The sequence below is a fragment of the Hirundo rustica genome, chromosome 5 (genome assembly GCF_015227805.2).
Source record: "Hirundo rustica isolate bHirRus1 chromosome 5, bHirRus1.pri.v3, whole genome shotgun sequence".
Classification (NCBI taxonomy): domain Eukaryota; kingdom Metazoa; phylum Chordata; class Aves; order Passeriformes; family Hirundinidae; genus Hirundo; species Hirundo rustica.
Window position 1 is genome coordinate 41,253,077 of NC_053454.1, and position 24,203 is coordinate 41,277,279.

General features: G+C 38.5%; 1 protein-coding gene across 3 annotated transcripts in view; it reads left to right on the forward strand.

Moving 5' to 3' along the window:
- MND1 (meiotic nuclear divisions 1) overlaps window positions 1–18,340 on the forward strand; it is a 38,075-nt gene extending 19,735 nt beyond the window's left edge. For all 3 annotated transcript variants that reach the window (XM_040064864.1, XM_040064866.2, XM_040064865.2), the window contains 3 exons: window positions 868–982; window positions 16,386–16,430; window positions 18,097–18,340. In XM_040064864.1, coding sequence (XP_039920798.1) covers window positions 868–982; window positions 16,386–16,430; window positions 18,097–18,203 — 267 coding nt within the window. In that variant the 3' untranslated portion in view covers window positions 18,204–18,340. The remainder of the gene's footprint in view (window positions 1–867; window positions 983–16,385; window positions 16,431–18,096) is intronic.
- Window positions 18,341–24,203: the final 5,863 nt, after the last annotated feature.

The following is a 24,203-nucleotide window of genomic DNA, read 5'->3' on the forward strand; positions in this document are numbered from 1 at the left end:
TCTGCATTTTCAGAACATGCTGAATCCAAACTGTTGTCAAAAGCACTGGGAATATGAAGTTTGGGGAGGGAAAAAACCCAGCAACCGTAAACAAAACCCCAAATCCACAAACACCTTAGACTGCTGGGTTACCACGGAGATTGCCATTGGTAAAATCTTGATGGCTTACAAACTCATGCAATCTGGCTCTTCTAGGCTACCCTAGCTTGAGCTATTTGAGTATCAGCCTGTTCCAGTGTTTGTAATTACAGACTGAATTAGAAATATGTGCTGAGCTGGCTGTGGGAGAGCTCACGTTGAGTCAGTGTCTGCAGATTCTTATTGATTGATAGAATCTTTGAGGTCATTATTGTGTACAATCCCATCAAAGACTACCATGCCATAAATATCTGAATTTATTTTTGAGACTGTTGCTCTTAAATGGTGTGGAAAAAGAAAGGAGACAAATTCAGAGGGTGTTCATACACAGCATCTCAATTTTTGGAAGGGTGAATGGTAGGTTTTTCTGTAATGCCATTTTTAATTACAAGACTAGTGCTCCTAAATACTGCTTAACCTTTAAGCCTAATAATTAAGAGATCTCTTTGGAGTTTGTTAAACCGTGGTTCAAAGGTTATAGAAAATTGTTCTTTTTTTGAGCCATTTTGGTCTTAATTTTTTTTCATTCCAGTTGGTATTCACCATAATTTAGTGTCACTGAGAATTTGGTGTAATAAAATAAAATGCTCAAGTGGTTCATAGACAGAAAGCAGTAGTGAAAGCAGCTTTTAAATTTATATGTTTTATATAAAAGTCATGCCCTTGTCTTTTGTGTGATTTAATGTTTGGGGTTTTTTTTGTATCTCCCAACATCCTTTGAATCCTCAGGCAGAACGTGCAGCTTTGCTGAAGGAACTTGCTGCCCTTCGGCAGGAAAAAGAGCAGCTAAAGACAGAAATAGACAAATACAGAGAATGTGATCCAGACGTGGTTGAAGAGATGCGTAAGTTGGGTATTGTTTAAAGTGATCTTTTGCCTGAAAAGGTCTGCACTACTTTAACTTAAAATCTGGTACTCAGGGGTTAGTCAAAGAATAGCTGCTTTTCTTTTTAAAGCTGAGCAATACAGAACAGGTACAGTGACCATTTCTTTTCGCGTTCTGTTCTATTATATATGGGGAGGTTTATTGATACTTTGCCACCACCTGAGCAGTTAAAAAATAATCCTATAATTAAAATACTCTGACACTTCAGAATTAACATCAGGATCATCCTTTCCAGAGCCATATTAATTCTATTAACTTGTGCTGTACCCTAGAATTTTTGTAGGAAGAGGAGTCTCTGGCTCCTGTTTACCTTCAGTTTTCAGTTCCATGCTGTTAAGACAGGTATCTTTCTACGTACTTTTTCCTGCCTATTTCAAACATAAGCATTTCATTAGATGCACTTCATTGTCACATGAAAAGAGGTTATCACACTCTTGACTGACTGTACTGTCTCTGACATGCTGGGTTTTGGTTGGAGTTTCTAACTCTAATGGAATACAAGGAATGATGAGTGACTTTAATAGAGAATTTGGCACTGAAATGCACTCAATATTCTGATCCTTAGCATGAAAAATTAAAAGCATGCATGAAATTTTATTGAATTTTCTCTACTGCAGCTTTCATGTTTTATTTATTAGCCTCTTACATTGCTACCCAAGCACCACTGCATATTCAGGTTGCTGTAATGCCAAAATGCTGTTAGAGAGTGATGAGAAACAGGCCTAGAACTTTTTCTGAATAGAGATGTGGCTAAATCTTTCTCCTTCCTTATTTTACTAACAAAGTCCACAGCTTTAGAGCTGCTCTGAGAGAAAGCCAGGAACATAAACAGAGTTGGCAGCACTCACCAAATTTGGACAGATATTATTTATTTTGAGGGGCTGTGACATTTTTTGTCAGCTGTGTTATCTTTCCCCAAGGATATAATGGTATGCCAGGGAGTAAGCAAACTTGAGACCTGAGGTTACTGTGCTGTAAATCCCTCGCTGCCTGCTCTCCTGAGGAGAAGACACATTCCAGCTGATTCCAGCTGTAAAAATGCATGAGCTTAGGCAGATACCAACAGCAGAGGGATGTGTAGTGTCAGGTATTTTGACTGCTGAGGTACCCTTACAGTCAGCATTGCACAGAATGGTTTGAGAGCCTCTCTTTTGAAACAGTCACAGTGAGCACGTTCCTAAATACGGCACGAGGGAGCAAATCACAGCTGCAGTACTAGGGCAAGCTGCATTAGCTGGCTAGAGATTAGTATCCTGGAAAGAAAGAGAGAAAGGGAAGGAAATGTAATACTTTCTGGCTTCAGTCATGCCCTTGTCTTTTGTCTGTATGTTGTGGGTTTGGTTTTTTTTATCCAAGTCTGTGGAAGCTCCATGTGAATTTCTGTGATGGAGGGATGAGTATTTAAGGGACTTGTGAGGTTAGCAGTGTTTAGCTACCTGTAGGCTTCCCAGGGGAATATGCAGTAGTGTTTCAAAATTAATTTGTCCTTGAACTTAATTTTAAAAGTTTCTGCTTCATTATATGTTTTGTCAGGCATTGCTGCACTGGCAGTGTGCATTGTTGCTGGCAGTGTGTGAGTGAATAAATGGTGATGTCAGTTTTGGGGAGTGAATGTCCTTGTCAAAGCTGAATGGAAGTTGACAGGCTTTATGGAAGAGACTGAATGGGGGAAAAAAAAAAAAAATTAAGGGGCATTTCTTTTGGTTCCAGAGTGCAGAAAAGTGGAAAGGCAAAAGTAAGAAGGTAATAAACAATCTCAGGCAATGGAATGCATTCAGCTAGACGTTGTTTCACATAAAATCCCCTTATAATAAAAGTTACTCATTTACAGATTGTCCGACTGCACGTGGGTAATATGATTTTCTACTTCTGTACAATTTAGATAACATGACCCTTGGGATTATTTTCAGTTAAATCACCTGAGCAGATTCCTAACTACCTTATTTTTGAGTCAGAGATGGCTGTTATGGTATGTTATCGCACTCTTTTTAACAGTTGAATCGTTCAGTAAAATATATTTTGTAAGGGACAGTTGTCACTTTCTACCTTTGGGTTCTCCCTTATCCTCCCTTCAACCTGTAAGGAAGTCTTCCTGATGCTCAGTATGAAATTTCATCCTGTTAATTTCTCATCCCATTTCACAGAAAGCTGCCTTGATTCTTCTTGTATTTTAGGGCTGTATCAAATTGTTGTCTGTTTTCAGTGGCCTTCAAATTTGGTGAATACTTTGCTGTGTCCTTTTAGTTGCCCTCTCCCTCAGTGGAAACAAACCAATTGCATAGCAGCAAGCCTCAATAAAACATGCACACACACACACACACACACAAACATACACATATACCATTTTCAAGGTCAAGACAAAAGTTTGAATGATTCATAGCAAATATCTGAAGACTCAGCTGAAAACTGAACATCTGTCTTTGCTTCCTGAATCTCGTGGTGGGAAAGTCAAGCTTGACCATGTAACTAAATATATTATAATGCATATTCACAAGGGGACAAATGGGAAAACTAATAACTCTGGTTTTTGCTGACTGCACTGTTTGTCCTTTTAGTGTCACTAACAAATGTTTTGCTCTATGTTTTGGCTTAGCTTCCTTGGCTTTTGTATTAGAAGTACATTGCAGGATAAATTTTAATGCCTTCTCAAATTTACAGCATTTGAACAGAGATTTTGTGTAACAAGTAACTAGACTAAATAGCAGAAGCAACAAGATTTAGAGACTGACCACTAGAGGAAGCTACGTAATAGTCTGGTCTCGTGGACATGCTCAGATATTTCCATTTTGCAGGAATGGCTTTGTAAAAATATATCTAGAACAGCAAAATACATGGATTTTTTTCTAATTATCTCTGCAGTTCAGAAGCTTGTCTTTGCCACTTGGTAACGTTGTTTAAGACACCTTCTGAGACTTAGGATTGATTAATAAATTATTTCTCAAAGCCAGTAAAACTGACAAGACTCATTTGAAGTAAAAAAAGCCAAACAAATAGTGGAATTTTATACTTTTCTATTAAACTTGTGATCCTGCTTCAGATGGTGCAGGACAGGATCATTGTTTCTCACCTTTGAGGTGTGTCTATGTAGGCTGGAATATATTCTCATGGGAGAGTAGTCATTGTAGAGAGATTTGTCTCTTATGTGACATAGCATGTATGTATGCAGAGTTGGAGATGCAATGCTGCTAGATTCTCTAAAGGTTGTGGTAGGTGACAAAGCCACGGAGAATGCAAGCTTACAACAGCTCATCATTTATGCAGATTTTCATAAAGTCAACAGAAAAAGCTCTGCCTAATATCAAAATGAACCTGCTGCACATGTTTAATTCTTTCTGCCCACCAGAGAGAGGTGTTAGGGAGCTAATAAAAAATTTCTCATAATTAAATTTATAGAAAAGTTTGTCTGGGAACATAAGTGTATAAACGGTTGGGACTTTACTGAGTTGATAGTCAGCTTGTAATTGGAAACAGCTAAACACTTTCACTGCTCACTGTAAAATAAACGTTTCTAGAATTTCAAACTTCTTGTTCCTTCACTGTAATAAGAGGAATGTTGGTTTATGCTTTATTAAAACATTGGGCCTTTGCTTTTTTCTTCCACAATAGCCATGCATTGTTACTGTGTGCCTTTGGATAGGGCAGCTCTCTCATAAATAAACACGGACTGCAGTGACTTCTGTGTGGTATGATTGCTGATATTTATGGGGCCTGAGATCTTGCCTGTCAGCATTCCTTTTTTTTTTAGCATGTTTTTAGAATGTCTGTTTACTGATAACTTTTATGGTTTTGGCTTTTACCTTTGAAAGACTGATCTGAACATGTCTAGGCAAAGTGTTTTCTCAAAAATTAGCAGACTACCAGATACAACACATGTAGCAATTTTGATGTCAACCTTTTTACTTTAGCTCTGTTTGTTTATATCCTGTAACAAGACAGGCAAGTGGTTCAAATGGACTCTGTTTCAAACTACAAATATCCGCATAGTTATTATTTTGACTCTTGGAATGTCTGATCTCGGAGGCAACACTGCTAGTACAGTTCAGAGTTAGATCATTTTCTAAAACTAATACTTAGATGGTTCTGTGAAAACAAATTTTGGTAAAACATCCAGACTCTACCGAATACTATGAAAATGTCATGTTATATGTAATATGTACTTTTTCTCCCTTTTAGGTCCTTCAAAAATATTTAATTCTCATGTTTCTAAAAAATGAAAATTTCAGCTTGACAGACTGTTGTGAGGAATTGTCAGGGTATGCAGACATTATGAGAAAATAGTTCTGTATTGTTCAGTTTTTTCATTCATCTTAATATCTGAAGTGTGAATGCTGAAAAGTTAATGTTGATTTAGCTACTGGATCTTTTGGAGTGCATAGTTTGGGGGTTGGTTTTTTGGGGGTGTTTTTTTTTTTTGTTGATACACCTGGCTATTGTCTTACGTTCAAATCAATTTGAAATTTCAAATCCGATGTACTTCATGTTACAAAAACTTTAGTACCAAGTGTTAGATTCTTCAGGAGATTCTTACTAATACTGGGAATAGTTCCAGTTCCCAGAAGAGAAACAGTAGTGAAGAAAAGAAATGAAGATTGGACTATCCTGGCTAATAGAGAGACTTTAAAATTAGTTGCATCAGTTTTACTCAAATTGCATCAGAATGCCAATAATTTATGAAAGGGTGTAATGGGTTGTTGTTCAAAGATGGATTGTTGTTCAGAAATTGTATCAGAAAGGTGGTTTAAACTAAAAAGCCTTGTCAGCAATATCACCTAATGAACTATTAAGTATCTATTTTTTAAAATTTAATGTTTCTTCCTGAAATAGTGGTAGTCTACAAATAATTTTAAGCCTGGTCTAGGTGCCACCAAGATCAATAGCACACAGATGAAGCCTATAGAGAAAATGTTTTTTTAATCACCTTTATTAGCAGTGTGTTCAGTTTGCAATTCAGAGAATGTTTCCTAGCTACTGACCATGGAATATGCACCTGGCATCTGAGACAAGCTGTGCTTTTACAGTTTAGGCAGCAATGCCGTTTACAAAGGTCTGCAGTTGGAAATTAGTCATTCTGCTGATGTTAGACTTGTATCTTCACTCGCATGTCTGTTAGTCTTAGAGGGTTAAACTAAGCTTTCTTTAGCGTGAATCAGACACTTCCTTAAAAGTACATAGAAAAATAATAGTTATAAAAGGAAGAACTCCTTTTTTTTTAGTTAGTCTCATCTTACAGAGTATTGTATATTTAATATATTCATCTTCAGGGGATCAGGAAATAGACAACGGATGCTCATGTATGTAACTTGCAGGCTATCTGCCACTAATCAGAACAAAACTACACAGCTCACACACCCACACTTTTTTTCTTCCTTCATCATGGAATACCAGAATATATACAGATTTGCACCAGTAATGAAAGCACACATTTTCCCTATTGGTTCTCAAATAATTGCATCAAACTAAGAATTTTGTTTTGTTTCTCCTGCTCCCTATACTATTCTTGGAATAGCCTGTCATTCATTTGGAACATTGACAAATTAAATTACCTGTTCAGGTAACTACATTAAAAGATAAATCAAACTTATGAAAATGAAACACAACTTCATTTCTAGGAAGAATGAGGAAGAGTAAATGTATGTAAACATAGTTTCATACATTAATGGTAAAATTTTAGCTGTTAAGTAAAGTTGAGAAAAGGAACAGGGTATTTAATGAATGGAGTTGCAAATGTGTACTTGGATTACTGATCCAAGCTTCTTTGATAATCATAGGAAACTGGATGGAATTGCCAGTTTTCAGCAGAGTTTCTGCTCATTCATGTCCAGCCCTTCTATTTTCTTTTTTTTTTTTTCTTTTTTTTCTCTTTTTTTTTTTTTGTATCTTGAAACTCAAAGGCGGCTTGTTTGCATTTCAGCTCTTGAAAAGGCTGATTCTTTGACAAAGGAAACACTTGCTAAGCAGAGTCTGGCTGTGATTACCAGAGACTGTAATGTAGTGGTTTAGAGACCTTCCCTGACAAAAGCAAGTTGAAGAGTTCTCACCTTGGCCCTTCATTCCAGTGCTGAAGTTCACCAGTGATAAAAGTAACTTGTCAACTCAAGTTAGGAACTGATGGTGTAGATGCCTGTGTCTTGTGATGGACTCTGCTGAGGTCTTTGAAATCTTTCATTCCATCCAGAAAATCTGATGAAGTCTTTCACTGCCTTCTTCACAAGACTTTCATATGTGGTCATTTGTCATGTACCTCGCAGAACTGTCTGTCGTGTAGTAGTGTCCCTGAAGAGTAACCAGGGATCTTCTGACCAGCTAGGAACAGGTGACAAGTTTTCCTGAGGGCATTTTCATGAACTCTGCAATGAATTGAACTGTTAGAAAATGGATTTGAAAAAACCTGAGTGAGGCAGCAACAGGACTACGTAAATGGGTGAGCAGCTTTTGGCACTTGGAAAGAAAGAAAAATATAACAGCCATGAAGAATAATGAATGAAGGGCCACCAGGACAAACTGGGCAACTTAAGAAATGGCTGTACACGCACCCCTAAGGCATAAAGCTTAAAGTGAAATGTCAGGCTTTTGGCTGAAGCTGGAAAGCTTAAGTCCAGAAGAGGGACATTTGGCTTTCAGCAAAAGGCCCTTATTTGCATTTCAGAGAATTTCTTTGTCTCTGTGTTTGGTCTTCAGATAACAGGTTACTCTACAATGAAAAATTGTCCTAAATATCTAGACTCATGCATACTTGTGTTTTTATACCTCAAACACATTCTAGCCAGACTATTCTTAGGGAGTGTCAACTTAAGCCAACTTGCTTTAAAATGAAGCTGCATTTCAGCTAGTTAAGCAAAAAGCTGTGTTTTGTCAGTGGGGTTTTTCTTGGGCACTCAGAAGGGAGGCAGTTGGAAGAACAAATCTTTATATAATACATGTAAAAACACCGTACTGAAATGAATTTGCTACTCTGGCAGGTTACTTTTTCTTGAAGTCAAATGAGAACACTCACAAGACATGTTTTTGTTATTTTTCTTTATTTTGTTTCTTAATTGTTTATATTGGAATGTCAGAAAAAATATGTAAAGTGAGAGGCTCATAGGTGAAGTATGTGGGAATAGCTTTATTGTCTGAGCAAATAAATCCTTATGGCAAAAGCTGTTGGCGCTGCTTGGGAATGGTAGACACTGGATAAAATCAGTGATGTGGAAAATGGCTACTTATGGCTACATTTATGGCACTCTGATTTAGGAGTGAATTGGTAGCAATCCCTTTGACCATGTTTTACGGCCCTAAAGCCCTGATGAAAGCATCAAATGAAACTAATCTATAGATCCATTTATATATGAAACAAAAAGGCTTTTGTGGAGTAAGTATGTTCGACCGTGTTCGACCTGCTAGGTTAGTTGTGTGTGGTAGCACTCATTCAGACTGCTTTGATAAAGTTATGGTATATTAGAGGGAATGTAAAGGTCTATATCTTTTCATGACTTTCACATGCAAAATTAGGTCAGGAAAGGTACTGTGGATTTTCATTCATTGTCTTTACTGCTAGCGTGAAGGACTGTCAAATTGAGGTCTTTCCTGACCTTGCTTAAAAAAAATAGAATGCTGATATTATTTGTTAAGATATATCCCATATTTTATGGGATAGTATGTTACATTTTCATTATGGGTTTATCTGGATTATGACTGTATATTCCTAATATAGATAGCTTTTTCTGTGCTATTTAACTGAAGTTTTTGCAGGGCAGGTGGTAAAAATGCAAGACTAATGTTGGCGTATTTGACAGTTTTTCCAATTGTTTTTCTTCCCGTCTCACTTTAACATGTGAGCTAGTTTCACTGAAAAGAGCAGGATATCAGAGAAAAATTCAGAACAGAAAACCAATTTGGTAACACCTAGAACAACACAGAGGTTTTCTCTCTGCCACTGTAAGAGATCTTTGTAGATTGGGGGAAATTTGTCTTTGTTGTTTTGACTCAGTTTTGCATGATACTGTGTAAAGAAAAGTAGGGAAATACGACCCTGATGAAACAGCAGTAGTGTGAATCTTGAACTACTTTACAACTTGTGAGCAATTCAGTATCAGAAAGGGAGGTGGAATTGATGAAGCTCTGTAATATGGTCTGTCATGTATGTGCATCTGCTCGGTGTTTATATTAATGAGCTGGATAATACAATGGAAGATGTTCTTTTGTTATATTTGCAGATGATGACACTAGGAGAGACTGCACGGACAAAGGACAAAGTGGGATTTCAAAATGATCATAAAAATTGCAAAAACAGTCTAATAAACACTGGATAGTATTCAGTAGTGGCAAGTGCAAGGGTGTTCCCTGTGTTCAAGGATACTGTGCTACACAAACGATCTGAGGCAATTGGTTAAGTGGGGAGGATTTGGAAAAAGATGTCAGAGTTATAGTAGTTTACAGGTTGAATATAAGAATTTTTGTTGAGCAAAGAAAAAAACCCTTACTAAGATACAAAAGCAGTATCTTAATATTAGATACAAAAACCCACAATGAGATGTATGAAATTATCTTTCTACTCAAGGCAGATAGTGTGGCACTAAAGGCTTTAACATGGCTTCAGTTGTAACACAGTGTCAGTGTTGGATATCCTGCCTGGACATACCTAATTTATTTCAGAGCGTTTGTATATTCATGTAACTAAGTGCTCAGAGTAGAGCAAAGAGACATTGAGCAATCACATTCTAAGAGACAAAAAAACTTTACAAAAATAGGGCTCAAAAGAAGATGGTTCCTGATGGGTTTGGCATATCTGTATCTTCTCAAGAAAAGAGAAGGAACAGCCTGTTATTCAGGTTCGTGGAGAAGATGGCAAAAAGTAATACCCTTAAACTGTAGGGACAGAAAATTGGAAGCCTTAAAAACAGGCAACAAATACCTCAGAAATGGCATCGGTAAAGCTGAACATGCCTTGAGTTGTGGTTACAGAACCCAGAGAACCTCTTGCGGTGCCTTCCAGACGCTTCTCTGTGACATGTGAGGTGACAGCAGATTGCAGTCTACAACTGGCCAAAAACCATGGTGCCCTGGGATGGGCCTCCTTACAAAATACAGTTCAGCAGCTCAGAGGGAGTGCAAGTTCCTTTGGCTGTGCTGAAGGTGTGGAGTTTATTAGTGAATGGGGTGGGGAAGGAGGAGTTACTCAGTGCAAGAAAAACAGTGGTGTCAGGGAGCCCTGAATCAGCCCTGAAGTCAAGTTGGTGTGCTTGTTTCTGTTTTGTGAGCTCTTTGTCTCCCTCTGCTCTTTGGATGAAAATTGATATATTTTAGTTATGCAACTAAGATTTCATTGTGGGTTTTCAAGTATAACACTTGAAAGGTAAATGGTCTTTTTCTGCAGCTACATGAACTCCTGTAGGTACATAAACTTAAGTGCAAGAGCATGTCTTGCATAGAGGAAGTTTTTTGTAGCAATTCTGACAAATTCTGTTGGACTTTTTTCAAGGAGACCCTGTGTACATACTGATGAAATCTGACAGTGTGACCTTTTCATATGGGACAAGAGGGAGTTTTTTGCTGATGAGACTTGACACTTTTTTCAAAAACACTGACAGAGATTGCAGACCCTTTAAAAGCATATTCTCAGCAATGTGTATCAGCTTCTTAGTAGCTTTACTGTGCACTGCCACGTCTCAACAGGTGGGCAAGACTGGCACTGGTATCTATTTGCTCAGGTTCATTTTCAAGCATATATGCTCAGGTGTTGCTGCAGAAATGCTGATTTAATTAATTCATATATCAGTATTCGTGAGTATTTTTCTATCACAAATAGCTTATATTGTGTTCTATGTTTTTCAAAATAGTTGTAGATCAGTAGGTAGCATTCATAATTGTCAGTGCTTTTTCCTGTCGTGCTGAAACTTTATTCAGTCTAAAATAAGTCAGTATAAAAAGTTGTGTTGCGTTTGTGATGCCATTTAAATGAGAAATCATATTTATACATTGACTTGAATTTAGTCATGAATTCTGAAGCATTGTGACCTGTTGATTAATTTCATGAGGAAAACTGTTGTGTGGGATACTGGAGTATGGGGGAAGAGTACTGTGTTATTCTGGATTCAAAGGAGTTGACAGAATTCTGATGTGCTATCACTTTTCTACACAGCAGCTCTTTAATCTGTTTATAAGAGGAAACACCTCTTTGGGAAGCATGGGGGAAGATAAAGATTTCCAATAGTATGGAGATATCTGCCTAATACAGGGTTGCAAAACATTCTTGTAAAGCTCTTCTTACCACGTTGCAGTTCAGCCTGTTAACAGTGTTGTTGATTACTTATTCTCAAGGATACTCAAATATAGACCTTAAGAAGCCACTTCATCACATCATTGCCATAAATAGTCTCCAATGGCAAGCCACAGGCTCTTGATCAGTCTGTGGTGTCAGTTTGTGAATGGACATGTGGGTAGGAATTAGTAGGCAATAACCTTTTGTACTTTCTGTGGATGACAGGAGTATAATTTCGATGCTCACCTTCTACCCTGGCCTTTGGAGATGGGATCTTTATTTGCATGAGATGTTTTCATTACTGGAAAAAAATTTTGGAAACTGCATCACAGGATATTATAGTGATGCTGCCCCAGAAGTAGGAAAACAAATCTGTCACTGTGATGATGACAAGGTGGTGTTTCTGGAAAGTAAGGGCAACCTATGTGCAAGAGAATGGATACTTCTCTGCAGAAGGCAGTGGATAATCAGAGTCGTGGGAGGTTCAAGTTCACATACAGTTCCTATGGTAGTTGCCATTTTTCATCTTTGAATTCAGTCTAAGTGAATGCATATTTATTTCAGGAATTCAAATCCACTTAATGCACTTAATTTACCCTGACCAATTTCACGAGAGAGATTGGGAATCTTTGGGCTAATAATCCTCCTTGGTCCCTGAGAACAGTTGCAGCTGTTCCCTGCATTTCATGCAGAGGAGTTGTGATCCATGCTGTAAAATTACTCCCTCGCCCACATGCTGAAGACTGCAGTTGTATTTTGCATGTGTCTGCTAACACCCTACGAGCTGATGGGTGACTCTCTCCTTGGCAAGGTGCTAATTCCCACTACAGTCATGTGCCTTTTAAGTGAGGAAGTCCATACAATGTTCTTGTGGCATTAGTTGTGGTAGGTCAAAACTGGCACTTAAGTGTGTAAGCTTTATAAATACAATTAGCTTTTGTTATTCTGGGGAAGTAGAAGTTCCTGGAAATCCTTAAAGTTATCCAGAAAATGCCAGAGTAGGACGTAGGTGATCAAAGAAAGCTACAGCTCTTTGTTAATTTCTGCCAGCTCAGGTGGTTGTGAGCTGGTTCTGGCCATTGGTTTGCTGTTGTTTTGTTTCTTTTACTGTAGCTACTGGGTCTATAATATGTTGCCTTTACAGTCTGAATTTGAGTACTATTCCATGACTGCATCCTTAGTATTGCTTTAATGATACGTGTGAGACTTAAAAAGGTTTTTAGGAATAACAAAAGAAAATTTGGAAAATGTTTATGAGGAGATGGTAGTGGTTGTTGCTATCACAATTTTTTTTTGCCCTATGGAAATATTTGAGACTTCTACAGCTTTTGACCGTTCACTTTTGGAATGCAAATAGGACTTTTAATTCCAACCATCTCCCCCTTCCTGTGAAAAAAGTGAGAGAATGTGGGGGAAGAAGGAAAGAGGAGGCTGTGGTTCTGCAGTATGCTGAGGATGTCTGTAGGGACTTCCTGAGTCAGGCTGGAAACACTGTGGCCTTACGATGATTTGAGTCAATATATAATGCCTATTGAGATTTGTTAGAAGCACTGCTGTGCTGTTCTGTACTGCTGGCCTTGACTCCTGACCAAGTGCTGTCCATTAGCTTTAGAAGCTTCTTAGTGCACCTCTGACAGCTCTCCATGTGCCCTTTTGTCACCTAGGTCTCCTGGCCTGCTCCCAAATACCTGCAGGTCACTGGTACAATGCCACTTATCTGCATTGAAAAGCATGTTTCCAACCCACCCTTTTATTTTCAGACATTTGCTGCAGCTGGACCTTCCTTTCCATACCTTTGCTTTCCTCTGTGGAGATGGAGGGGATTGTCCCCATGATAAGGACAATCAGAGATGCTTGGGATAATGATTCAGCTCCCAGAATCAGGGCTTTTTAAGTTCCCTGCACTTCTCCAGAGATACTTGGGGTTGAGGGGGAAAAAAAAAACTTCCATGAGGACTGGTCAAAATAACTCTCTGTCCTGTAGCCTTTCACTGTTTTGGGCATATTTCCAGATGGTGACATAACAGACCAGCACTTCAAGTCTTGCTGCTCCTGGGCCTTGCATTTCTGTACATACAGTGGTTGCTTTTGTTCAGTTTTGGAGACAAAACTGCAAGCTCCCATTTTCTTTCTTAGGAAATACCAAATGTGTCTGAAATTAGTCAGCAGAGGATACAGGTATGTGCCTCAACCAAAAAAAATGCTTTGTATCCTGCAGGTGTGGAGTGGAAAAGTCTATTGATGCATTGTCACATGAATAGGTGAAATAAATATGTAATGTCCAGAACAAATGGATTGTTTTGCAGCTTCCAGACAGCAATTACATATATTGTCAGCCTGTATGCAGATGTACAGATACAGACTGTAACTAGAGCCTTATGATAATGAAAACATCTGGAAGCATCTGGAAAATGTTGCCTCCTCTTGCTCACCTCTACTGCATATTTGGCCTTTCATTGTCTTGTGCAGAATCAGTACTGGAGCACTATTTAGTAGCTGCCAAAAATCAAGTTCAGTTAGAGCAGCTCTGGTGAGCAGGAGGATCAGAAGGGCTCCAGCCAAATTTGGGATTCCATGGTTGTGATGGTTTTGGCAATTAGCCAGTTGCTCTTAGTGCTGTGTTTGAGTTTCTCCTTTTTACAGCTTCATACAGTTGGTGTTCTGATTCTGCTTTGGTGTGTATATTTTTGAGTTCCTATGCTATTGCTGTCTTTAGATCTTGGGCTTTCTTTTTCAGTGCAGTCCAAAAACCAACCTGGCTGCGTGATCCCCTGGAGCTAGAGAGCAGGCAGTCAGAAGTAGCATGACTTTGAGTTAGTTACACCCATACATAAAGTAGATGTGTCTGGGAGGTGTCTGCTTTACTATTCCTGTTTTCCCTCATCCTCTGTGCATGTATAAATGCAGGTGATGCAACCACTGAAAGTCCCAACAAGCAACTATAAAAGAGTTACAGAAGGCAGTGAAGGTTCAGGTTTCTTCATTTCTGTCAGTTCTTCTGATGGAGTTGGAAGTCTCTGGAAGATGCTGGCAATGATGCAGATGTGGCTAGTGTCTTCAGGAGATGCAGGTCCATAACTATCAAAGCCTGTCTCTTGTTCCTCTTCCAGGCATAGTATTGGTTGCAGCAGACGCACAATATCATGCAGTGGCATCATAGGCAAGACTTAAGACTGATCCCAAGGGACTTAAGTCTTGCCTTCAGATAGATAAATGTTCACCTGTAGCCATGAGACACAGGATTATATGTCTGCCTCTCTATCTGTATCTGTTATAATGGGATTTCCCCATTATAGCTTCCTGCTCTCATTACCATGTTTTCATTTCTAGCCACAACTTGGTTTTAGGCAGTGACTGCCATTCTAACTTGTTGTCCAGCCTGTCTGTCATCACCTCAGCATGTTCTTTGACAGAGGTGTGAAGTCACATTTTCCGAACACATGATCACATGTCTATATTTTGACACACAATGAGCAGTGTTTGCTGGATGTCAGTGCACTATGCTGCCACTGTGTTGAGCTGGTCAGCTGCTTCCAGCAAAGCTGAGCTTTCTGCTGAGACCTCACAGCTGCTGTGGAATAGGTTGGCTCCTCCACCACCAGGATGCTGTCACCTCACAGCTCTGGATCCGTGGAGTTTAATGCCATCCCACTTTCCCCCACGTCATTTCAAACTTCATTACTTGGAGTCAAATACAGCTGTCAAGTTTTATGGTAGAATTTTAGAAAAATGCTGAGGGAAGTATCATAGGTCACACATTAAGTCTTGACGAGTGGAAGCTCTTACTCTGCAGACTTGCTTTGAATAGGGTTAGCTTAGGTACTATTCCAAATGACATTAGCTGCAAGTAAGTTGTCAGTGCTGCCAGTTGTGGAACTGAAGAAGTGGGGATGGCAGCAAGCACTCAGCAAAGGAAATAAAATATCTCTCTCAGGCTAGGAACAACTTGAATTTCTGATGCATGCAAACAAGCAAAAATGCCGTTTTCTCTCCCATTTAGTTTTTTGCTCATCTTTTTTGCTTTTCTTTGTGCTCAAACTTTCTAATTGCAGGCCATTTTTAGAAACTATATTGGTTTTGAAATATTGCATTACTCCAATGTAGACATTTTTTATATCAGTTACAGCAGTATTAAGGTTGGAATAATGAGCACTTCCCTTCCTGTGTGCTAGCAGATGCTTTTTCAACATAATTTAATTTTACTTAAAGTGTAATGTGTATAGCAATGATACCTGATCATGTATTCACATCTCAGTACCCTGGAGACAAGTTTCATGCTGACCATTCAGATGAGTGTTATCATGCAAGTGCTAACACGACTGACTGGGAATAACTAAGTTTACATGTAGGCGTGAGAACCAGAATGATTCTGATAAATTCCCACATTACAACCTGACCTGCTTGATTCGATTCAGTTCTTACTTTAACGGGAGCAAGGTGATCTCAGAGGAATTCTCCTTGATTGTTTTGTCTCATGGAAACTATACAAAACCTGTTTGTAGTAATAGTAATTTACTGTTATGTGTTTAGTTCTGGAACAGTATTAAGGGGCATAAGCCAAGTTTAATAGCCAGAAACATTATTTTGTCTTAATTTCATTGAGGGGGTTCTCAAAGCCTGGGAGACATTCCAGAGCTATATGATAAACTTTTGGATTGATATGATAGACTACTGCCTTGTCATTTTCCTTATCTATATAGAATCGTACATATCCATGTGATGGTTTACTTATGTATAGAGAGGATTATGAAATATTTTCCATCTATGTTTGCTCTGGTATCTTCAGGCCATGTATCCAGTTCTAATCTTGGTGAAGACAATTAAGCCCTTAGGCAAGCCAAACTGGGGTTATTTTATTTTAAAATACACTTAAAACCCCTAGAGTTGTTTATATGGTATATTTTATGCTCTTTGCTCCTCTTTTTCTTTAACCTAGCTTTGTGCTTGCTGGAACCTTAAAAGTGTAAAAGAAGTGTTTGGAAGCAGTAGAATAACTTCCTTAAATTGTGTGGTTCCATAAAAATGACATCAATAAAAATTTAGTCTCTGTGCCTTGAAACTTTGTGATGATTTTACTGTGATGTATGCTTTTATTGTTGTTGGTGCTTTTCTCTGTTTCAGGCCAAACAAACCAAGTGGCCAAGGAGGCAGCCAACAGATGGACTGGTGTGTATTGCAGTGACACATCTTCACACTACAGCAGTTTCAGTAAAAGACCTACTCAGTGTTAAGAACTTTAAATTTGATTAGAACTTGACATAGGATAGTCCTCACTTATGAAAACATAGAGAAATTTATTTTACTTGTAAAACTGTTATGATTCAACAAAAAGAATCCATCTTCTCAGTTTAGTTACTGAGTGTACTTCATATGCCATAACAGATTTGTCCTTCTGGTGCTGTCTTGTACACTGTGTTAAATCCTGCAACTTGTTTCCTTGGATGAGTTAAAATCTCCTAAGATCAGGAAACCAATAGAGACTGGAAATGGTGATTCCCAGGTATTCAGAAAGTTTAATTTTATTCTGAATGTTCATTTCTTTCTAAAGAGTAGAATGTTTTGGGGAATCTTATTGTTGCTACCATGTGATGGATGCTGATAGAAAGTGGGTATTTCTCAAACTAATTGATCAGTTTTGACAGGTAGAATGACCTGTAGTTTGAAGGAATGTTACTGTGATGACATTCATATGGAAGTTTAACTCAGTTTTCTGTTGTTGCTTAGCTTTGCTGTATTCATTCCCATTTTGCAAAGCAAGCAATTTATATGTCCTTACGGTTTTTTTTTAATTATTTAGAATATTGTTTATCATTTTTTTCGTCTAGAATAGATCTCCTGCTGATGGACTGCTTGCTATCATTGGTTGTGCCAAGTGCAGCAGGGTATAATTGTCTTAGTCTTTGGAGTATTATTTTATATCTGGGTTGTTTACTGCATCTGGGGAAATAAAATTATATATTTAAAAATAACTTCTGGGGGTTGTTAGGGCTTTCTGCTGTTGATGACAGGCTGTTCTCAAGGCCTCGAGTGAGGTAAAGGAAGTGTGCTTCAGCCTGTAGAAAGTACTTTGCTATTTAATTAGACAATTTGGTTATATGCTGCAGCATATTTTTCTTCTGAAGAGACAGTTTTAAAACCAAATGTGTGATGGTTAAAGAGAAGCAAAATATCTCTAAGCTGTGCAGAGACAGGGAACACTTCCTCTCCTAAGGAATGCTGCAATTTATGGGTGCTAAAAATGACGGAATGAGTTTCAGTAAATGCTGCAGTGAAAAATTATGTTAAATTGAACAAAATGTATATGTTAAAGTAATGTGATGCTAAAAGAGAAGTGCTGACTAAAATAAAGCTCCTTGAATGTCTTTATTTTTTGACTTTCAAAAAATACAGTGTCTGAACAAACATCCAGGACTAGAAAGGACCTTACAGTTAATTTAAATCAAATATTTGTAGCTGTAGACAATCACATAGTAGGTGTCTAGTTGAAGAAGGACCTATAAAATACTTACTATGCATATTCACACTTACCTCATCACTATAACAGGCTTACACTGTAATTGTAGCTTTCAGTCTCCTTGTAAAAGAGGAGCAAGAAAAGATAAAGATAACATATTTTTATTCAGTGCTAAGTAAATTATTTCCTCTTTTTTTGAGGTTACTAACAAAAGTCTTGTGTTTTCTGTTCTAAATCTAGTTAATAATTATATTACCCACTAGGTACCTTTTTCATACATCCAGGAGATACTGCAAATGGAAGGATTTTGTTGTAGATGAGACCATAATTCATGCTTTTCTGAGTACTCAAAATGAATGTTTTTCATTCTGTTTACAGATAATATCTTTTCAATAAAGTCCTGGGCCAAGCGTAAATTTGGATTTGAAGAGAGCAGAATAGATAAAGGTTTTGGAATCCCGGAAGATTTGGATTACATTGATTAGTCTTCAGTTGAATACTGACGCAGTTGTACATAGTTTGTTATATATTCATAGCTGCCATTAAAATGTGAATCCTCTCCAAACAGGTGGCCACACTTTAATTTGCTGGTTTGATTAAAGTTAATAAAATACTAAAAATATTTGTTGCAGGTTTTGGGTTTTTTTTCTTGTACTCTGTAGATAGTAAATCTCTTGGTTTCTTCTTTGAGACAGACTTAGAATGGACACAGGTTATAGGGAATAATTGTTATGGAATCTTGAGACTGGATTTAACTCTTCCTTTGCTTAACTGGGAATAGTAAGTACTCAGAGTTAGAAGCTCCAGGGATTTATGTCTAAACATGTTGAAGGCTTTAGAGTGGGAATAACAGGGAACAATATGGAAGAGGATGAATTTTTCCCTCGTCTCACCAATGAAATCAAAAAGAGGCATAACCATTAATGGAAAACAGTGAGACAGTAGTAAGGAGGTGAGTAGAAAGGCTGAGGTCTGGTTTCAGGTAATTTCTTATTGTCTTGCTAGAACTGCTTGTAAGTTTAGTGACAGAATTATATTTGTTGTTGGGAAATACTAGTTCAACAGAGCTGAATCTGTTCCAGAAAATGTATTGGATTTGATGCTGAGAAAGCTGGTCTGGTCAAGAGTGTATCTGTGCAGAAGAGGGAGCAAAGAGCACCCATCCTTTCACACCACTGTGCACCAAGATTTAAGATGTTTATCTGGGATGTGAGACTGAATTCAATTTGCCGTTAACAACTGAGCATTTTTGGGTTTATGTTTTTCAGTTTTTTCAGTTACAGGTTAAAAGCGCAGCCAGCGAAAATAATAACAGATTATGAGCACCTCATTTTTGTTTGGAGAGATTTCTGAAGCGCCTCACTTTGTATCAGCTTCTGGTTTCTATTTCTGATCAGTGCATGGCTACAGCAAGAGGTGGACAGTGGAGACTGGTGTTCACCTTCCACAGCTGTGGATTGCAAGATGGTGTTTCAAGCCTTACCTTTAGGAGGCAGGTGGGCCTGCTGCAAGCTATCACTTAAAAGTGTCTCTCTGCCTTTCTGTAACATCTGATGAGAGAGCATCCCTCAAAACGTGGCATTTAGCTGGAGATGTGCCCAGAAATCTGTCTCCTGTGACCTTTCCAATTAAAAAGTTTCCTAGCAGTTCAGTGCATGTTAAAATCCAGGGATTTCAGGTATGCCCCTGGCTATTGTCATCTCATGTCTATGAAGACAGCAAAGTTACTGGGAAGATAGCGGGTGGAAGATTTTCCTCTCCTAGGGACAGCATAGCAGGCTATCCGTTGCCTAAGGAAAATGTATGGGATGCCTGGCACATAGGAAAATGTGCAGTTTTATGCTTAAAATTGCAATGGAGATGATTCCTTGTATATGTTTGGAAGAACTTTATTCCTAATATGTCCAATATTGAACATTGAGTACAGGTGCTGACTGGTAAAGGCATAAGGGAAGCAGGTGGAGCTGAGCTGAGTGCAGTGTTGGAGTGTTCCTTACCAGGCCTGGCTTTTGCTCCAGGAAGGGGGTGCTGTGCAGCAAAGCTCCCTGCTGCTGCCAAACCAAACTACTGACGCACCTGTAGCTTGGGTGGTTGGCTTGCTCTTGGATTTTGTGCTGTGAAACAGTAAAGAGGCAAGCCTTTTCTGGTATTTGTAGGAGAACTCTCCCAAGTGAGTCTTTTTTTGGATTTTGCTGTGACTATTCTGTACCACCTAACAGATGTGAGATGCTACTTGGCACATCTGTGTTCAAGAGCACATAACTGCCATGCAGTAGAGATGATGACAACTCAAAAGGCTTGTTTGTATGAAGGAACATTGAGCACATTAACTTACTGATGTTTTTTGCCTGTTAGAATCACTTTCATGTGGCTGACCTTCTACTTGTCTAGGATCCTCAGGTAATTTACAGGCTGCAGCAGCTCGTGCACCAAGACTTCCTCTGATACCTTTGGGGATGAAGGTTTCTTACTGACTTTACTGCTTTGGCTGCTTTCCAAATTCAAGAGGGAAACGAAGATGACCTGCTATGTAAGTTTAGCTGCAATATTGTGGCTTCCTGTCTGTAGGGTAAAAGCATTGTGGGCTGTAATAAAACTTTCAAATGTAATAAATACCATCTAAATAACTGTACTTGAGGTAGATTTGTCCAGAGATACTACAGTCAGCCAGAATGAGCTGGCTTTAAAAATCAAACACAGCCATTATGCTTTGGACGCAAAATTCAGGTAGTTCAATTGCAGGGAATTTCTAGCAATGTAATTTTCTCTAGAGTTTGTTCTCTAGGGTTTGTTTTACAGGTACAGAACAGACGTAGACATGCCATTGTACTTCATTTTCTGTTCTGTCTCCTGGGGTTGGTTAGCAAACCTGGAGGGAGAATATGTCTGCTTCTATAAGGATACAATTTTAGAACAGTGAGAACAGAAATTTCTCAGCTGAAGAGAAGAATAGAAAAGGTAATGTGTTACCAGAAATTGATTCTTATTCCTCTAGATTTATTTTCTGCTACCTTTGTGTGATTCTAGATTTTTAGCATAGGTGAATTTCAACAGGAAAAGCAAAGTCAGATCCTTTCTGAGAGAAAAAGAGACAAATTGTGTATCTTGTATATTCCAAGATACTTTGAGCCTGCTGCATCTGCTCGCTTTTGGAAGCTCTTCTTAGAAAGATATGCAGCAGACTGCTAAATCCCACAATATGAAACCATGTAGGATTGTGTGGTTTGAGATGTGTGCTCACTTCAGTTTTTAGGAGAAGTTGGTACTTTTGTCTTCTGCTGAGTTAAAAGTCAGTAACAGTTAAAATTGTTTTCTTTCTGGGAATTTTTTTAGTATCAGCCTATAGCCAAAATGAAAACACTCAAGCTGGTTTTTTGTCCTAATTTGTATTTTCAGAGTTTTCTTGATATAGAATCTGAAATATTTCTAAAGAATCTAACAAGGAAACAATGGACTTTAAGTGCTTACTTCTTCTGTTATTCTTGTGGTTATGTCACAGCTCTTTTATGTATATGTCTTCCTCTTCTCACTTTCTTTCTTGTGCCCTATAGGTTTTTTTGCCCATGTAAGGTAAATGTTTTTTACAGCTCAGTCAGGAGATCAGGCCCTTACTGCAATTCAGGTTTATAATTAAAGCAGTTACTAGTGCAATGGGTGAAAATCAAAGCTGTTTTTAGCAGAGTCTGTAGCTCTGACCAGCACAAGGAACAGTATGAGGACCAGCTTTTCAAAATCTCATGAGGAGTTTATCTTTCCAGTACTAGGCTGAGGAGTTGGATGGGCCTGCTCTTTGGGACCGATATTGATTGGCCACTGTAAAGCAATATAGATGCAGGAGAAAATATTTATGTCTACCTGATCTTCTAGGAAACCTTAATTATTTAAAGAAAGTTGCTGATTATATCTGCTCTGAAACATCCTGTTTTTCCTTGTCTTTTAACTTGCCATCCATCTGCCTGCTCTGTACAACATCAAGCATGAACTCTAGGAATCCCTTTGGGTACTTGCAGAGTGTTAGATGTTAACAGTCACAAAGGTATTTTGACACAATTCAGGTGCTAAGACTTTCATGAATGCATCGTTAATTATGTAAAATGTCATTGCTGTTTGGGGGTGTTTTAAAAGGGAAAATCCAGGCTCTGATGCAAATGGCACAGTGAGGCTGTAATCGCGTGACAGGTGGAACTGAAACTTCTTGGGAGAATGAGGGGAAAAGAAACCCAGTTTGTTTTTGATGGTGACTAAGAACTTCAATGCAAGAGCTCCTGAGAGAGTCCTTCTTCACCCAGGCATATTTCCACCAGTCAGGTGATCTGGTTGGTGCTTATCTTCACCTTGTTTCTTTTAGAGGTGAGGTTTGTATGATCATATTTTTCTGTAATTTATCTTCTCCTATTCCCTCCCACTGTTCTTAAATTACCCAGTGATTTCAGCTAAGTTTACTCCAAGGGGCCCTAGTACAAGCTCACAACTTACCTGTTGTGTTTGGCTGCCTGCCTGATAAATACAGGCTTTTCCTTTCCCATCTACCACTTTTGGGACCTGAGGAGGGGTAGAGCATGCTGGGGGTGGGAGGAAGGAAAGGTGTCAAAGATGGGGATGGAATATTATGGAAGGGTCTGGCAGCATTGCTGGGGCTGAGATGGGATGGTGTGTGCATCCTTTCAGTGGGAAGGAACAGGTGACTTCAACAAGCAAACTCCTTGACTAATCCTCGGTGTCGTACACGTGACTGGGTTCTTCCATGATGGCAGAAGTTAACTGCCATCTAGACACAGTTCCTGTGTAAATATTCTTGTGCATAAGGAGTCTGTCTTCACAGCAAGGATAGCCTTTCTCTTCAGCTTCTTTTTCTCCTTGTCCCATTTGCGTTTTCCACCCCTCCACTGTCATTTCCCTTTTAGATCTGCTTGTAGCAACCACGTAGGCTGTACAAGCGAAGCACTGCAGTCTGTACAGATGGTTGTCTGTCTTACTCCTTCTCCTGCTGACACTGCTGTCAGCACACACCTTCCAGTGCACAGGCATAAGGGAAGGGAAGCATCTCTCTCTGTTAGACTCGTCTCTTTAAACTGTATGCACAGAAGGTTGCGTGTCAAGAAGACCAGGGAGCAAAAAGATCTGTGAACGCCACCACAAGCACCACTGAACTTCTCAGCGTCACTTCAGACTCTTTTATAACGCTTCACAAATGAATGAACAGTTTTTATGCTATGTGGTGGTTGAACCTAATCCAGTTAGAAAAATTTTTCTTAAAATAAAAAGTTCCCGCTGAAGTATTTATAAAGAGCAATTTTCAAGAAAAACCTGCTGGGCAATTTTCTGTTTCTAGTATTTGATGAAAACCCAAGTTATTCTGAGAAACTATGAGCCTTTCCAAGCCAAATGAAAAACTTGATCTTTTTTGTTTCAAAAACCCCTTACTCATCTGGCAACTCAGTGCTAAAGTAAAACCTGTAACCTATCCAAGGGGCACCTTGTTTCAAGTGAGATGATGAACTTCAGCTGTGGTGCTGCTGAAGCTCAAAAGAAAAGCTGTTTAAAGTTATGACTTCTAGAGAAAGCCAGAGGTAGGAGAAGTTCTATTTGAATTGAAAAAGGACCTGAGTTACCATCTGCGTATTGAAGCCATGTCTTACAGGGCTCTCCCTCTTTCCCTGGACACCTTTGATCATGTCACCTTCCTTCAGGCTGCATCTCACTGGCATTCTGAAGATTTATGTTGAGATGGAAAAAAAAAAAAAAAAAATCTCATTTTTGCAGTCTATAGTGAGAAAAATGATCATGTTTTCTCTCCCTTCCTGCTAAGAAAAAAAAGGAGTGTAAAGAAGTCAAGAAGTCAATCACGTGCTTTCTTGCATTATCATTACTAGCCATGCAAAACAATGCCTCTGGCTGATCCTAGCATTCTGGAGGATTTTTCAAGGAAGATAAAAGTCAAATTTTTGTACTTTGTTTTCAGTTTCTCTAAGAAGAGTTTTTCTAAGAAAAATTAATTATCTATTGAATCAATTTTTTGTTACGCTGCACTTGGTCAAAGACATATTCCCAGTGGCAGAAATGCTTTTTGATTATTTTCTTTTGCATGGACATCAATTAATCATCATAATAAACTGTACTCTTCTGTGGGCGCTTTTGTTTTGTTTTGTGCGGGTTTTTTTGTTGGTTTTTTTGTTTGTTTGTTTTGTTTTGGGGTTTTTTGTTGTTTTTTTGTGTGTGTGGTTTTTTTTTTTTTTTTTTTTTTTTTTTTTTTTTTTTGTTTTGTTTTGTTTTGTTTTTTTTGTTTTGTTTCTCCTGAAATATATTCTAGGCAATACGCTCTTCCCTATGTTTTTAAAAGTCAGTCAGTCAGTCAGTGAGATCAGTGATATAAAAGATCAAGGCTCTGCAGCAGACCTGTTTGTTATTCTTGTGGCCATTGATGCTGTACCTGTCTGAAAAGGAGTTGTAAAAAAATAACACTGAAGAAAGTTATACCAAGTGCT